Below are 15,540 nucleotides of genomic sequence, written 5' to 3'. Positions count from 1 at the left end.
TGATTGTAACACTGGACGTGTGCGGACGAACTTAACGATACAATGCCGACCACGACGCCTGCACTGTTTAAAATCGAGATCAATTGGCTGCGGGGGCTCTACATTGCGCTGTTCTTCTGCAACGCCATCTTTGCGACCATGTTCAAGACCATCGGTAGAGGTGAGTGGCCATGATGGGATATATTCTTGCTGGTCAATTTGTCCTCTAACCATTGCTCGTTACAGGCTTACTCTCTTTGTTCGGTACATTCAGCGACTGCGATCAGACCGACAACACATCCTGTCAGGGCAACCAGATGGTCTTCCGTGCCAGCTTCAGCATCTCAATGTTCTTTTTGCTACGCGCACTGCTCAGTCGTTTTGGCTGGGTGCAGCCACGCGCACGTGCTATAAAGATTTTAGTTTGGATCGAACTACCAGTGTTCATCGCACTGCTCGTTGGCTCCTTCTACATCCCGAACGGTGAGTTCTCGTGCATCGGGATGAGCTTCAATGTGCACTCACTCATATCCATGGCGTGTATGATGGTTAGCCTTCTTTGACGGGTATGTGACTTTCACGAGAATCGCATCCGGCTTTTTCATCTTCTTTCAGATCTTCTCGATTGTCAGCGTTTCATGTGAGGCTGAGTTTGTGCTGGGCAACACTACTCTTCTGAAGACTGACTATTCCTTCCCCTTTAGATCAAATACGAGATACGCTGCTAGACGGGATTGAACGCGCCGAAAAAGCCACGGCGCAGGGCGAGGGATTATGCGCCGGAAGTGTGTGCTTGTGGTACGTTACGACAGTTCTGTGATGCAAGGTGCAATAGCTAAAAGATTTGAATTCGTAGGAAAACAACGTTCTTCTCTGTGTGTGCGGGCTCACTTGTCGCCGTGGGTGCTGGCATCGCCTATTTGGTAAGTGTACAACCCTGCCAGAAGTGCATGCTTGTCTTGTTTTCACTCACGAATCGTGCACAACGATGCTCAGTACATACGATATGGTGATTGTTCCCTGGGGGTTGCGTTCACGACCATCACGAGCGTAGCTGCTGGGCTTTTAATCATCGTGTGCGGTAAGCCCTTTTCGGTGTTATTTGGATGGCCAAACCGTGCTCTGACATGTATATCCTTACAGTCTCCAATTGGATGGAGGTGGGCCTGCTACCACCGTGCGCAATCTCAGCCTACTTGGTTCTCATGTGCTGGCAAGCACTGGTTAGTAATCCAGACAAAACCTGTGAGCACCACTATCGCCCAGCACCTTCTCCAGAAGACGAGCAATCGGCAAATACCGACAGTGTGATTGTCAACGCGATGATCGCAGCCTTCGCGATGACGTGGACAAGCTGGCGCACCTCGAGTGCAGCCACCAAGCTGCTTGTTCGCCACAGACGAACACCGCCACAGAGAAATACCCCTATCGCTCGACCGGCTAGTGGCGGATTCGCTGCCGTCGTCGTTATCGACGTGCACACAGCGCAACACCTCGCTGAAAGCCCCACGCTCGCAGCGGGAACAACCGTCCAGCCTTCCCAGCCAACTGGAGAGCTCGTGCATGAGCCGTGGCAGTTCTATAGCATGATGTGTCTCGCTGGACTGTACATGGCCATGGTTCTCACAGACTGGGACTCAGCTAACGGGTACGAAACAATCCTGCATTGCTCTAAACCTGTCATGACGCTAACACTATCACTTTGTACCTTGCGGGATTGCAGCTCATTCAACAACGTCTCCATGTGGGTCAAGATCGTCGCGCAGTGGGTCACTATCCTCCTCTTCTCCTGGACGCTCATCGCGCCCAAACTTTTCCCGGACCGGGACTTCAGCTAAAGTTTACACTTCATTTCCCTTCAAATAGTCCGGCTCAAATCACAAAATATACTTCCCTATACCGGTACCCTACGCCTGGCAAATTCCGATGGGGGCGCAGTTATCTGCAGAACGGCCGTCCACGATGCAGTCGCGCAAGGAGACGGAGGCTGCGGACACTTCCAGCGCCGCCCCGATGGACGCCACACCACAGATCGACGATGCAAATGATGCGCAGGATGTCGACGCGTCCAACGTTGCCTCTGACGTCGCCATGGAGACCGTAGAGCTCGATAAATCTGGGCGCGACTCCGATGCGGCTGTTGGCGCGCTGGACGCCTCGGAAAAAGAATTGCCTGACGCCTCCAACGACGTCACAATGGAGCAGAAACCGGCTGCAGAGCAGACGCTAAAGTGCTGTGAGTGCGATCGCGTGGAAAACGCCTCTCGCGGCGATGAATTGCGCGTGTGCGCGGGCTGCAAAATCGTAGTCCACGAGACCTGCTACGTCGACACGTTACCAGCTGCAGAGAAGACAGAGGAGGGTGAAAATAGTGGAGAGGAGGAAGACGAAGGAATGGAGAGCTCAGACTGGGAGTGTGACTGCTGTCGACGCGGAGTCGAGCGACGGATTACCAAGTGCGTGTATTGCGGGAAGGCAGGTGGCGAGGCAGCGTTAAAGGTGGTGGAGACGGCGGCAGATCCTGCATTTTGGAGTCAATACGGCGAGTTTGACGGCGATAAAGAGGCTTCTGCAGTGGAGATGAAGTTTGGTCACGTGCTGTGTATCAATTGGGATCCACGCCGGTTGGCTGCTCACACGGCCAAGGAGAGCACTTGCAAGCGTGTTGAGCAACCGCTGCAAAAATATGAGTCGGAGAAGGAAACTTCGACAGATAATGCTGATTGTGAGGCTGAGAAAAAGGAGGAGGTTGTGGACGAAGACCTCAAAGAGGGAATACCCGATGTTGGCGAAATATTGATGCGGGAGCTGCCTCCGAGCGAGTGCTGCTTCTGTCACTCGACTGGTGGCGTTCGTACACAATGCCGCCGCGTCAACTGCGCGCGATGTTTTCATGCAATGTGTGCACACCAAGGAAATGGACACGTAGAGCTTCGGACTGCTGGTATTCCTCAATTTCACGCGTACTGTGACCGCCATCGCGAGTGTACCGAAGATATTGGTGATCTATTAGCGAAGTTAATTACGCGTCCCATTCGGCTGCTTGTGGGACGCGATGACATGCGTCGGTTTGGTACTGTTGCGAAGCATATGCCATCGTACACCAGTGCTGCCGCGGTGATTCGCGACCTGGCTTCCTTGGTGGTTGGATACTGCCACAAAGGCCTGCGCACCAGCAAAGTTGAGCCGGCCGACTACAACGTAAAACATCTCCAGGTACTCCAGTTCTTCTTGAGTCACGTCCCACAGCTAGAAAAGGTGTACGCACTGCCACCGACACCTGCTCAAGACATTGTAAACGACAAGAAGCTGTTTCGCAGACTCGAGAAGGCGTTTAACCCGCCGCGGTACTCGACCAAGTACCCTGGCCCGTTTAGCCAGCAGTACACTTGTGATGTGTGTCTAGACCCTTTTCATGAGCGGCAACACCTGTTCTATTGCACCGGTGGTGACGAATCTGCTGTTCTTCACGTCCAGCACTGGAGATGCACGAAGCGCCGGTCCAACATTCGCGAGCGTGAACGGTATTTACCGGTGGCGGGGAATACTACCAAGAAGAAACGAAAGGCGATATCGATCGTGCAGGACGGAGTGCGAAAGGAGATTACGCTGCCTAAGGGTCTCCCAAGCATAACCGATGACATTATTTGCGGTGTCTGCCGAACTCCAGTTGACGCGCGTGGTCTCATTGCGTCCCGCAAGGAAGCAAAGAGGTTGGATTTCGAGAAAAAGGAGAGCAAGTTTGTGCAGAATGGCTGCTACATTAATCCTATCGGTGCCAAAGGGTATTGTGGCTATTCCCACGGCACTGCATCGACTTCTTCCTCTCGCAAACCATCAAAACCGATGGATAGTTGGAAACCAAACGGCAGTGTGTCGGTACAGCATGCAGCAGCCCAGCAGGCACTAGGGCCGCCAAAAATGGATCGGATCAATGTCCAGCGCACGACAAGGTGGCTTGCTTGTGTAGCGCAAATCATACGCCTTGTCGGTGCTCCAACTTCCAAGCCTGCGTCAGCCTCGATTTCGGCTACTTCTACGGCAACTCCTTCACCTGCAAGCAAATCAGTCGCAATTACCGTAAATGGCGGGGCCACCTCGAAGGAAGCGGGTGGAAATACAGTGGCCCCCTCAGCTGCAGATACACCGACAGCACCCGTGAACACAAAACCAGAGACCAATGATGTCGCCAAAGCTACGTCTGGAGCAGAAAAAACTCCAGAACTTACCCTGACTGCTGCTTCTGGCGCGCGATCGCCAAAGTCGGTGGCCAAACCGCTTGTGACACCGGCAGTCCAGGCTCTTTTCAATGAAGCAATGCGCGTCGTGCGTCCCTTCGATTCGTATGCGCTCACGAAATTGGAGACTGCACACGACATGCTCCTCCACCGCAGCGGGCCCGGCGTGGCGGTGCTGCGCATGCTCACGCAGGAGTACACGCGGTTCGTGTTTATCAAGCACACCCGCGCCGTGGAGAAGGCTCGCAACGAGAAGCGCAAGCGCGCGGAGCACGAGGCCCAGGAACACCGTGAGAAAGAGCGCAAGCGCATGAACCTGGAGGCGGAGCGCGCGCTCAAGAAGCAAATGCTTGCAATGCGCAACAAGCAGCGCCAGCACCTCAAGGCCACGCCGTCGAAATGAACACAATGTGTTCTGGGCACCAATAGACCGTAGGAAGAAAGCAACGAGATTCTGTCCAGACCCACTGCGTCTAGTGTTAACTCTGCGCTTAGTCGTCTTCGAACTCGCTGTCCGAGTCGGAGGCGTGTCCGTCCGTTATGTCCATTCCCTGCGCCACCTCCTTCTTGATGACAGCGCTGACCTCGAAGCAGCCTTCGCACACGCTCTGGACGGCGCTCTTGGCGTGCGTGTAGGCCATCTTGAAGCCCGGGTGCGAGTTCTGCGGGATCCACGTGACGAAGAAGAGTTTGCTGGACTTGCGGCCGTCGGACGTGAGAAACTCGTGATCGTACACAGCGTAGCGACAGTCCGAGTCGGGCAGAGCGGCGTTGAAGTCGGCGAATGAGGCGGAGGGCGGCGCCGTGTCGGCCACGACCACCTTGTCGCCGTCGATGCGGAACAGCACGTAGCGGTACTTGCGCCGCATCTTGAGCTGCTTGAATTCGGCCACCACGGCGTCCGTGGGCGCGATGGCGTTGGCCGGCACGTCGTCCTGGTGGCGGATGTACTGGGCCACGCCCGCCGTCTTCATGTGGGGCTCCGCCATGCTGCGATGGAGGAGGAAATGATGATGATGCCTTGAAGAGAAGGGGGATCTGATCCAGGTACGTGTCGGTCACCGAATGGCTGCAGTCACATTGCTGATACTGTACCGGCTAAATCGGTACACTTGCAGTTACGTGGTGCGCAATGACACGCTGCCGACTAAGGACGCCAAGCGGAAAAGCTCTTGACCGCCTCTTTGTCGGCTTCAGCTGCTCATCGACATTTGCCTTCACTCGCACTGATAATAGTGTCGCCATCCAGTCTCGAAGTCGCAGCCCCCACAATGTGGGCCCCCACATGGCTACTCTTTTTGGAGTCTGTTCTACACCTAGCCCTTCTAAGTTTAAGCGCGCTTAAATATTCTTCTTCGGACGACCTTCGCGCGACCTTCCAAACGGAAGGCGCACCGCCGCCAGTGGCTTCCTCCAGGCCTGCAATCGCACTGCGTTTTGGATCGCCAGTTGAGTTTCCCCCCTTCCCAAGGTACGAGCAGCTTCCTTTCCTCAGTAGCTCGACAGATCCTGGTGGTGCAGGCGCAGCACAGCTTCAGATGCAGCACCCCATGCAGGCACAGGCGTTGCAGTCCTAACTGCACCACCAGATCCACCCTCTCCCCCACAAGCAACATCAACTAATGACAATAATTGGCCCCCCCCCTCACACCAGGTTCTTTCCCCAACACACTTACTACAATGGCTGAAGAGGAGCACGATTTCGAGTTCCACTCGACCGACGCCGGTGCCTCGGAGACCTACCCGTCGGAGGCTGGCCAGATCCGCAAGGGCGGCTTCATCATGATCAAGGGCCACCCCTGCAAGGTGGTGAACGTGTCGACCTCCAAGACCGGTAAGCACGGCCACGCCAAGTGTAACTTCACGGCGCTGGACATCTTCACCAACAAGAAATACGAGGACATTGTGCCCTCCACGCACACCACGTCGGTGCCCTTCGTCTCGCGCGCCGAGTACACGCTGCTCGACATCACGGACGACGACTTCTGCTCGCTCATGGACGACTCGGGCGACACGCGTGAGGACATCAAGCTGCCCACGTTCCCGGAGACTTTCGCCGACGAGATCCGCGCGGAGTTTGACGACGGCAAGCAGCTGGTGCTCACTGTCCTGAAGGCTTGCGGCACGGAGCAGATCATTGCCAAGAAGGAGGACCTGGGCGCTTAAGCGCAGCAACGGGTTCGCCCTGCCTGTCAGCCGCCCGCTGGGCCGCGACGGTGGGGGAGACGCATTTGGAGCCTCGTGGACTTCAGCATCAGTCGCGTTTGCCTAATTTCTATATTTTTTGAGGAAAGCGGGCGCTAGTAGAGATGCAGTCGCGTCTCGACTCGGTGTCCTGTTGGGAAGAAGCTGCTGAATGCAAGCGAGGTGCTAAAGTAGTTGAATATTTCTCTCTTTTTCTTGGTATACTTCGGAAGTTGGCTGGGCTCAATTCGTCGTGCGTTGCGTTGATTGACGAGCATGTTTTGTTGGTCGTGAGGGATAGAAGAGACCATGGACCCCGCCGAATGTAGTCACGTCACCTTGTGAAATATCCAAGCAGCAGTTGCTGCGTACATGAATTCTATCATCTAATCTATAGTTCGTCGGTGTCGCCTCGCTTGTTGATTGATTAGGCCAACAGAGCCACTAGCACGAGGGAGAGTGCAAGGTGCGCGACTTCGTACAGCATCTACAAAATGTTATGGGGGACTTGTTAAGCACACCTCCCAACATTGAGAAAGAGTTAGCGTACCTTGGGGGCAAAGACACTCCAGATAAACAAGTGAAAGCGCATGAAGTACACCACGACGCTGGATAGGCATCACAAAGAACCCACATAGACGCGAGGTTAGCACGAGTCATGGCAAAATCTCTCCCTCGCAGGCCTCATACGTGTATACGGCGAACCGAAGTGTCTGGTAGGTGAAGACAGCAAGGCACGCGTTCGTTCTCGTAGTTGTCGAGGCTGACAAGCTCCACACATAAGTTGCTGCCGACGCTTGGACGGATGTTGTGATGTCTAACCACTGGAAAAGATTGACAAAGCACACCAGAGGGCCGGAGAACACGCTGACGAAGGTCAACAAACCGACGAGGCCCTGGGAATATGACGACAGACCGTGATAGGACTGGCTGATATCGATAGTGGTCACCAAGTGCGAGTTTCCTAGCGCGAAGAAAGCTGATTGCGATAGCCACAGTGTCATCCCCGCGACGATGGCCCCACTATGCTGAAGTGTGCTAGCTTGTAACAGCCTCGTTACCGATTCCATCTGCAAACAGAGGAGACAAAGCGTCGGGAGGTTGGTCTCACGTTGGAGGAGCCCAACCAAAAGCCAAGTAATCATTTCCACTTGCGAGAATCGCAGTGCTCGTTCAACCAGCGTCATTAATACACCAAGGGCGACAACAGTGGCGTATACCACGCGCGCACTACTGTCAGCATCCAGTAATATCAATTTTGTCAAGGCATTCGATGCATCTTCTTCGGCATTACTCTGGTCTGAAAGCTCCTTGACTTTGAGAGTTGCCACCATACCAGTTACAAATAGTAGTCCACTGCAAACACTGACAGAGAACTCGAAGAATGATCCCTTCTGTAAACCTGCTCTGGCGTGTTGCACAGTTTTTCGCAGTACAGTTCCACAAATCAAAGCCACACAGACACCAAGAGGCAAAATGTTTGCAGGAAGCACGGGTGCTGTGGACAAAATCGACACTGAATCATCCGTGGCGAACTCGTTTCCAGGTAAGTTGGTGTCAGCCTGAAGTCCGTTAAGTCGCCAGAAATTGATGATTTGATTGCGAGAGCGTAACAATCGTGTTAGCACCAGCATAACTCCAACCCAAACGGTTTTACCACTTGAGCCAGAAGCATCGGCTGACGCCTTTTGCCGTCGCAGTAAAATGGTTCCAAACACAAAAAATAAAGACGTCGTCATAAAGAACGCTATTGCGTGCTCGTTTTCAATCGAGGAACTTGACGACAGACTGGTAATTTGCAGAATGCTGCCAACACCCAAGATGGCAAGTAGGCGCCTTCCATTATGCCCCACTTTAGCCTTCCTCTCCATTTTGACAGCAGTGACAAGCATCGTCAGCGCAATAATACCGCTGAAAAATAGGAAGGCTAGACCGAAGAAAACTGCGGAGCCGTTGTACTCAGTGCCATCGCTTTGCGCGACCATGGCTTGTAGCGCCTCACACGCTTCAAGAACTGCACCTGCGGCCAGATGATCAATGATGATATTGTCTTGATGCCCATGCAGATTCTTGTGAAGCTTGCTCAGTGGGCCCTTGAACTGCTCGTCAAAACTCTCCAACGCAGATGGGTGGAACTTAACCTTAGCCAAAGCGTATAACTGCTGAAAGTTGCGATATAATGCACGCAGGTAGAAAGAACCGTGGTGAAGAGCTGAACCAGATGAGGCGCGAACGACTTCCTTGAGCAACAGGCCGGTGCTATACGGTGGAATAGGTAGTCCAAAAAGCGAAGAGATCGTAGGTACCAGATCCACCTGATTTCGTTTCTGTTTGTACCGCTTGCTTGCCGACGATTGCAAAGCCTCACCATCGCCACGCAGAAACACCAGCAAAGCTGACGATTCCTCCAACGTGGCACCGCCGTGATTTCCCACCTCCGACATGCCATGATCACTGCACAACAAAATTAGTGACGGCCGCGCGGACTCGTCATCATTCATCCTCTTTGCATCCTGTGCACGCACTGACTCCACCACCAACTGTACCACACCGTCCATTTCTTGCAACTTGTCTTTCATTAATGGCGATCTCGGCCCACGCAGATGGCCCACGTGATCCAACCCCAGATAATGCAGCACCAACACGTCCCAATCCCCACTCTTCCCATTCTGCATGGTCGGATCCAGCTCCTCTTTTAAATGCCTCGTGACATTATCATCCACTTCCACCGTATCTCTCGTATAAAACCCTGACGTGCCGTCCGAGCGCTTGAACGTATCGGGGAACAACTTGAGCCACGTGTCGTCGCCGTAAAACACAATGCGTTTCCCACTCGCCGCCAACAGCGTCACCAGATCGGAGTCGTCTCCCAACGCCGCAGAGTTAAAGTTTTTCAGAATATCAATGAACGCCGGGGCTTTGCCCGTCACGAGAGCCTTTAGACGAGGCATAGTCACCGTCGGTACACTGGCGTGTGCAACGTATCCAAGAGCTCGTCCAGAAGTCACCAGACCGCTAGTGAACGGCATGTGAGCGTTTAGCTCTCCCTTTGGCGGCAATGTGTCACCCTTATCACTGCCGTGCATTGCAGCGCTTCCCAGCACCATGTCAGCTCGCAGCGCGTCGATTAACACCACCACGAGGCGGTCATAGGCGGCATCAACCTCCTGCTGGCCGTCCAAACGCGCGTTGTGGCCATTCCAGGCAGAAGAGGGGGCGCTCGAGCTCTGAAAGAAAACCTCATTCAGTCGCAACAAGCCGCTCGAGCACAAATACGCCCCCAGGCCGGCGCACACACACAACAGACGCAACACCAGCGTCGGCGTCATGACGTAACTGCTCAATGCACAGTGTTACACAAAGTGTACACAGGTATGGTATCAGATTGGACTCAGATATGTCCACTTCAACATGGTAATGCGATCATCGATCACTCCTACGCATATCAATCTGAATTGTCATATTGGTAAGAGCAGCTTCGCATCTGGTATGCCCACGAATGGACGAAGATTGACGCCTACGCGAAGTTTCCATTGGAGACACGTTGGTTCTTGGCGGTGGGGTCGTCGGTTCCGAAACGCGACCGTAGCACGTTGTAGCGGCACAAGGCGTCGTCGATGTTGATGTAAGTGCCCTGGAGATGGCGCACGCCATCCGAGCACGGTGTGAACTGCTTCCTTCCGTGCAGGACTCTGCCAAATAAAGCAAAATAACGACGGTGAGAGAGGGTGTATAGAAGAACTGATCGGGTGCCGTACCTGCGCTGGTTAAAGATCACAGTGTCGCCCTGCTTCAGCCTGAACTCGTAGCGATGCCTGCCACCTTCAACGAGCTCATGGAAGACGCGGTAGGCGTCGTAGTACGGCATGACATCATCGAACGGAACCTTTAGCGGTCCCTCGAACGGAGGGCTCCAGTGGACAGCGATCACTTCGTCGCGGTGGTTGAGCTGAATGTGTGGGCGCTGATACTCCATGATCGTTGCCTTCTCGCGGGTGAGGTGGTGCTTCTTAAATGTAGCTGGCACGCGGCAGAACGTGGCAAAGTGCTCAGGGTGAAGACGACGGAATTCCTCCGCAACGGCGAAAACGTCCACAAACGTCGATTCTCCACCTTTCACAGATTCGTCGAAGCGTAGTGCGTGCAGGAACTGGAATCCAGGAGGAGACTCGTAGTACGCCAGATCTACGTGGCTTTTCAAGTAGATAGTGGTGTACGCGATGTTCACCTAGCAACGGTAGGCTCAATCAGATTTTTTGGAAAGTAAGTGAGCTTGTTGTGCATCATGAATACTCACAGGCTTGGGCTCTGCAATCACGTCGAAGACATCGCCGTACTGGAACCTGAGTCAACAATCAACGTCTAGTGAGTCAAGGAGATCACGTTGAGATCACACGTTTGAACGCACGAGTGGGAGACGGGTGAAATGCGCTCAGCGAGAGTCTTGACTGCGCCTGGCACTGTTGGTGTGTTGCGAATGACAGTGAACCCATTTTCAATAACCTGGCGAAGCATCTCGTACAAACCCTCGTCGTTGCTTGTGTCCATCATGCGATCATACTCCGTCGCTGGGACAGGGGCGTCAAGCGCCAAAGGCGTCGTGGTCATATCGTGCGCATGCTGGTCCAGTGCCCAGTCAGAGTAGCTGTTTTCAACCAACCACTTGCACGAGAAGCTCGACTCGTGGCGATCGTTCCATACGATGTTCAGCGTATCGCCTTTGACTGCATCAGCAAGCCAAGTCAATATAAAACACAGTACACATAGAGCACCATATCCCGCACAATGCTCGTACCGAACACTTTGTCGATGTCAAGCTCGTCCTGCTTAATCTCCGCGCAGCTCACAACTCGTTGTCCCGTCGGGTGTCCGCATTCCAGACACTGACACCACGTGCGCAGATGCAGCAGATGGAAGTTACTCCGTTTGCCATCTTGCCAGCGCAGCGTGATGAACTCACGATGCTGCACGTCCACCCCAAGCAGCTACACGCAGTCAACGTCTACGTCAGTCACGATCTTAAAACCACAACACCAGCACAACTCACCTCCTGGGCAATGGACGCGTGCTCTTCGTTGTAGTCCGACACGCTGGATACTTGGCGCCACTGTGTGCAATTGGCCTTGTTCGACGCTGTTACCACAAAAGGGCCATCGAAACAATTTGCGTCAACATATTTTGCAAGATCATGGATGTATTGAAGCGCACCTTGCTGCATCCAGCCGCGCTGAACGATCGGCGCAATGGCTCGAGGCTGCAAGGTTGCTGTGGCTGCAACAGCGCGAGGAAGAGCTCGGGAGAATCGACGCATAATAGACGCAGGAGACAAGCGCTCGCTCCACCGCAAAAACTGAAGTGTGAAGGGAATGCAACTGCCAACAGAAGTTCAAGATGCCACGCTCGTCAGCTGTAATTTCACTTTAGCGCCGCTCGCTGTACGCTAACCTCCTGTCTCTTACTTCCGTTTTCAGAACTTGTTAAACGTACTTGCTCTTGTAGAGATTTGAAACGCAATAAAAATAAGTGACGTTGAAGACGACATGCATTACGATGGACACGGACACTATGCTGGACTTTGTTTGGCTCAAGACCCAACCAATTATTGCAGTGCAAACGATAATAAATCCAAATGGGAATGCCCTCAAGAATACTCCATCTGGACACGAGGTGGGTCCGTGGGCAGGGGGTTGCTCGGAGCGCTACTGTCATGGCCACTACAAGTGATCAAGCGGTTCAGAAACTCACACACTTCGTTGGTGTCACGCAGCGTGAACGAGGCGTCCGTGGACACGCTCTCCTCAGTCACGACGATACCCACGCCCTTGCGGTTGCAGTGCGCCTGGAAGAGCTGGAACGCGTCTTCGTCCGTAGTGTCGTCGCCGATATAAATAGTGTAAACGTCGTCGTGCTCGTCCAGCCCAAGCGCCTGCAGCAGCCATAGCAGCGCCTTGCCCTTGTTCCAGTCGATCTTGGGCTTGAACTCGTACACCATCTTGCCCTCGTTCATCCTGCTCGTTGACAACACGAACAACTCAATACCCTTAAGATGAAAACTACAACAAGTGCTGTCTTACCTGATACGCGGGTGCTGGTCTCTCACTTTGTGCGCCAAACTCGAAATCTGCGGACGTGAAGCAGGACCCACATTTCTGCAAAGCCAAAACCCAATCTTGATTCATCAGCCAAACCCGTCGAACATAACGACACCAAATCTGTACCCACCGGTAGTGCAGCGACACCGAGAAAATGTTGTCCTCCACTTCCGCGCCTGCAACGCCTTTAATTTGGTCCCTCAATTCGTCGCGGACCTCGTGCAGGTCCGTGAGGAACTGTGCAGCCACTTGGTTCTTGATCGAGGTGCCGTCGGGCCCTTCAATGTCGAACCCATGACTACCCGCATAGTACAATTGCGGGATACTCACGAACTTCTGAATCTTGTGCAGCGATCGACCCGATATCACGCCCGTGATGAATTTCTCGCGCAGCTTCTCGAGCGTGTGCTTCATGGCGGGCGACAACAGCGCCAACGCCGGGTCGTTGACAATGGGCGTGAGCGTGCCGTCGTAGTCCAGGAACACCACCAGGCGATGGTCGCGAAAGTGCGACTGCAGCTCGCCGAAGTTGGCCAGCGCGTTCGCGTTCGTCACGGACAGTCGGCGCGGCCGCTCGGTGGCCGCTCCATTGGCGGCGGCAGTGGCGGGCGCGGCCATCACAAGCAGCAATTGGCAATCAGTACCAGACGAACAGCTTGCGAGTGAGCAACTCGACGGCGGAATAGGAAGGCTTCGCTACGAGGTGTGCGATTGGCACATGTCCCCGAGCGCCAATATAGCGGGTGCTCTGAGCGCTGACGACAGCCAATACAGAAAACCGTCTAGTCCTCTATTGGCCAAAAAGAGGCACTACATTTTCCGATTGGACAGAAAAAACTTGATAACGTTCTTGCTTGGGTTGCACCTCGGTGGAGTACACGTACCCGACGGATGCGAGGCGACGCAGCGCCTTTCACGGACAGCGCGCGGGGTCATTTACCAGAGTTTTGCGGCGCATTGAGCGGCAACGGCGACGTGCATCGTTGGACCTTTATGCTGAATTGGCGCGGCACGATTCTGGTGCTTCATGCAACTTGCATAACGCAGCGCCATGTCGCAGTCCGAGCTTCTTTACTCGAGCTTACCGAGGATTACGACGTCGTTGTCTAGAATGTGATAGCGAGGGTGCTGCAGGCGGGGAAATGCCGGCGGAACGGACGTGCTTGGAGCGAGCAAGCTGCCTACTGCGCGGAGACCTCCGATCTGAAGAGCGTACAGCAGGTGATAGTTAGAGAGTGGCAGTATGCGCGGCATTGAACAATATGCGGCAACATACGAAAGTGGGGGCAATGGTAACGACAACGAGGTCGATAAAGTGCCGCTGTGTGGCTTCCTGGAGGCTCGACGTCAAAATTGTAGCGCCACCTTCGACCATGATACTGCTGATCCCGTTCTGTTTTGCCACGCCTGCGGAATGAATCACGACATATCTGTTGGTTAATCGTCAACATCAAGCAGCAAACACAAGACGCACGGAATGCATCGCGAAGATCGACGTGGTAGCGGCCGTCCTCTCCATGCATAGTCTGACATTCCTGGACGCTAGCCCCTAAAGCCTCAAGAGCTTGCTTCCTCTTTAGAATATCTGCAAACAATAACAGAATCTGCGTGAGTAGCAATTGGCTCACGTTTTCGTGCTGGAACTGTACGACTAACGCGTACCAGGATCTTGGGATCCGTGACCAAAAAGTATGATCGGCTTTTCGCACGTCGGCAGTGTAAAGAGCTTGATGGTTGTCGGACAGCGCAGATTTGTGTCGATGATAATCGGTCGCGGGTTACTTCCTGTGCAATCGGAAGTACCGGTATCAGCAACGCTCCTCTCCTCGGGACGGCAGCATGCCACCGCAACGTGCCTTCCGCCAGCCGTGCATTTAACGACGGGTTGTCTGCGATCACAGTCCCAACGCCCACCAAAATCCCATCGTGCAGTGTACGCAGTAAATGTGTCATCTTCATTGACGCTGGTCCACTGAGCAACGTCGGCTTGCCTGGATACAGCCGTCAGCCTCATTGTATTTGAAGTCACCGTCAAGCTCGCACACCTCTCTCCGCAGTCAGGGACCCGTCAATACTCTGCGCATACGTCAGCGTTATGAAAGGCATCATCACCACTTCGTCGTCCTTCATATATTTCAGCCTCCAGCTCCCCTGCGCCTCGTACACCTGACGCCGCACGTCCTGCAGCACAAGGTCGATCATGACACAAATCAAAAGTGAATCTATGTCAAGGCAAAATGTTTGATTTTCACCCAATCACATCGCATCTTCGATATATCTTGCCTTTTGTATGGCTGCGGGCCGCTATCCGTTGGCCGCACGTACGGCTCCATTCACAAGAACTAACCGGCGAAGATGGCGACGGTGCTGGTGCGTAACGTGATGCAGCGCGCCGTGGCGTTCCTGCAGCACAAGATGTTCCCGACGTCACAGATGCCGGCGTTGATTCTGGCGCCCCTGGCACTCAACGGCGCGTCGTCTGCGCTCTCCTCCAACCCGCTGGCCGACGCCATTTGGCTGGCCGCCCCCAAGTCCAAGGTACGACCACTATCGAAACACAGCCACGACAATGGCCTCACTACAGCTATTGCAGCTATATCGAGACCCAGATAAAATACTGTTTCTGTGGTTGGGTGGGAGGAGGAGGCACTGAGTGAGTGGTTGGGTAGGAAGTGAAAATCTAACGGACGATTGTTGCTGCTATAGGTGACGCCGTCCCGCAAGAAGATTAGGAACAACGACCTGAGCAAGCGCCTCAAGAACATCGTGCACTTCCAGGACTGCCCCCTGTGCGGCGAGAAGAAGCTGCGTCACCGGCTTTGCATGAGCTGCTTCAAGAAGGGCAAATACTTTGTGTAAGCGGCGCGCGCTGGCGGCACCAACGTCCCAAACGCATCAGACAGAGAAGGGAGGTCAAAGGATGATGAATATATAGATGTCTGCCCTGCGGACGCCCACGGACACCTCCTCGCCATTACCATTACCATTGCCCTTGCACCCTTCCAATTGGTTCAAAGTCATATTTCCACACCGTTCATTGGTCACGA

General features: G+C 54.0%; 8 protein-coding genes across 8 annotated transcripts; 4 read left to right on the top strand and 4 right to left on the bottom strand.

Moving 5' to 3' along the window:
• Positions 1-42: 42 nt before the first annotated feature.
• On the top strand, positions 43-1,817 carry KRP23_3538 (Serine incorporator 3; the record flags this gene model as incomplete). Its single annotated transcript, XM_067888400.1, has 8 exons — positions 43-160; positions 226-462; positions 533-619; positions 684-777; positions 836-902; positions 976-1,060; positions 1,123-1,627; positions 1,703-1,817. 8 exons carry the CDS (start codon positions 43-45, stop codon positions 1,815-1,817), a joined length of 1,308 nt encoding a protein of 435 aa, XP_067747647.1.
• An 88-nt stretch (positions 1,818-1,905) lies between these two features.
• KRP23_3537 (uncharacterized protein) lies at positions 1,906-4,620 on the top strand (the record flags this gene model as incomplete). Its single annotated transcript, XM_067888399.1, has 1 exon — positions 1,906-4,620. The coding sequence occupies one exon, from the start codon at positions 1,906-1,908 to the stop codon at positions 4,618-4,620; it is 2,715 nt and encodes a 904-aa protein (XP_067747646.1).
• An 88-nt stretch (positions 4,621-4,708) lies between these two features.
• KRP23_3536 (Actin-depolymerizing factor 7) lies at positions 4,709-5,206 on the bottom strand (the record flags this gene model as incomplete). The annotated part of the gene is made up of 1 exon (XM_067888397.1): positions 4,709-5,206. One exon carries the CDS (start codon positions 5,204-5,206, stop codon positions 4,709-4,711), a length of 498 nt encoding a protein of 165 aa, XP_067747645.1.
• A 296-nt stretch (positions 5,207-5,502) lies between these two features.
• Positions 5,503-6,383, top strand: KRP23_3535 (Eukaryotic translation initiation factor 5A-1; the record flags this gene model as incomplete). Its single annotated transcript, XM_067888396.1, has 3 exons — positions 5,503-5,520; positions 5,607-5,688; positions 5,872-6,383. The coding sequence occupies 3 exons, from the start codon at positions 5,503-5,505 to the stop codon at positions 6,381-6,383; spliced, it is 612 nt and encodes a 203-aa protein (XP_067747644.1).
• Positions 6,384-6,828: 445 nt separating this feature from the next.
• On the bottom strand, positions 6,829-11,619 carry KRP23_3534 (GPI ethanolamine phosphate transferase 2; the record flags this gene model as incomplete). The annotated part of the gene is made up of 11 exons (XM_067888395.1): positions 6,829-6,888; positions 6,952-7,009; positions 7,092-7,297; positions 8,255-9,737; positions 9,923-10,093; positions 10,160-10,629; positions 10,699-10,744; positions 10,810-11,125; positions 11,197-11,386; positions 11,449-11,534; positions 11,610-11,619. The coding sequence occupies 11 exons, from the start codon at positions 11,617-11,619 to the stop codon at positions 6,829-6,831; spliced, it is 3,096 nt and encodes a 1,031-aa protein (XP_067747643.1).
• Positions 11,620-12,042: 423 nt separating this feature from the next.
• Positions 12,043-13,111, bottom strand: KRP23_3533 (putative trehalose-phosphate phosphatase 1; the record flags this gene model as incomplete). The annotated part of the gene is made up of 3 exons (XM_067888394.1): positions 12,043-12,409; positions 12,476-12,550; positions 12,624-13,111. 3 exons carry the CDS (start codon positions 13,109-13,111, stop codon positions 12,043-12,045), a joined length of 930 nt encoding a protein of 309 aa, XP_067747642.1.
• A 453-nt stretch (positions 13,112-13,564) lies between these two features.
• On the bottom strand, positions 13,565-14,695 carry KRP23_3532 (2,5-diamino-6-ribosylamino-4(3H)-pyrimidinone 5'-phosphate reductase; the record flags this gene model as incomplete). Its single annotated transcript, XM_067888393.1, has 6 exons — positions 13,565-13,696; positions 13,770-13,900; positions 13,968-14,078; positions 14,156-14,274; positions 14,346-14,484; positions 14,539-14,695. 6 exons carry the CDS (start codon positions 14,693-14,695, stop codon positions 13,565-13,567), a joined length of 789 nt encoding a protein of 262 aa, XP_067747641.1.
• Positions 14,696-14,848: 153 nt separating this feature from the next.
• KRP23_3531 (uncharacterized protein) lies at positions 14,849-15,352 on the top strand (the record flags this gene model as incomplete). Its single annotated transcript, XM_067888392.1, has 2 exons — positions 14,849-15,031; positions 15,200-15,352. 2 exons carry the CDS (start codon positions 14,849-14,851, stop codon positions 15,350-15,352), a joined length of 336 nt encoding a protein of 111 aa, XP_067747640.1.
• Positions 15,353-15,540: the final 188 nt, after the last annotated feature.

This window comes from Phytophthora ramorum (genome assembly GCF_020800215.1).
Source record: "Phytophthora ramorum isolate Pr-102 chromosome Unknown Phyram_PR-102_s0003, whole genome shotgun sequence".
NCBI lineage: Eukaryota > Oomycota > Peronosporomycetes > Peronosporales > Peronosporaceae > Phytophthora > Phytophthora ramorum.
This window is presented reverse-complemented; position numbering and strand designations above follow the sequence as displayed.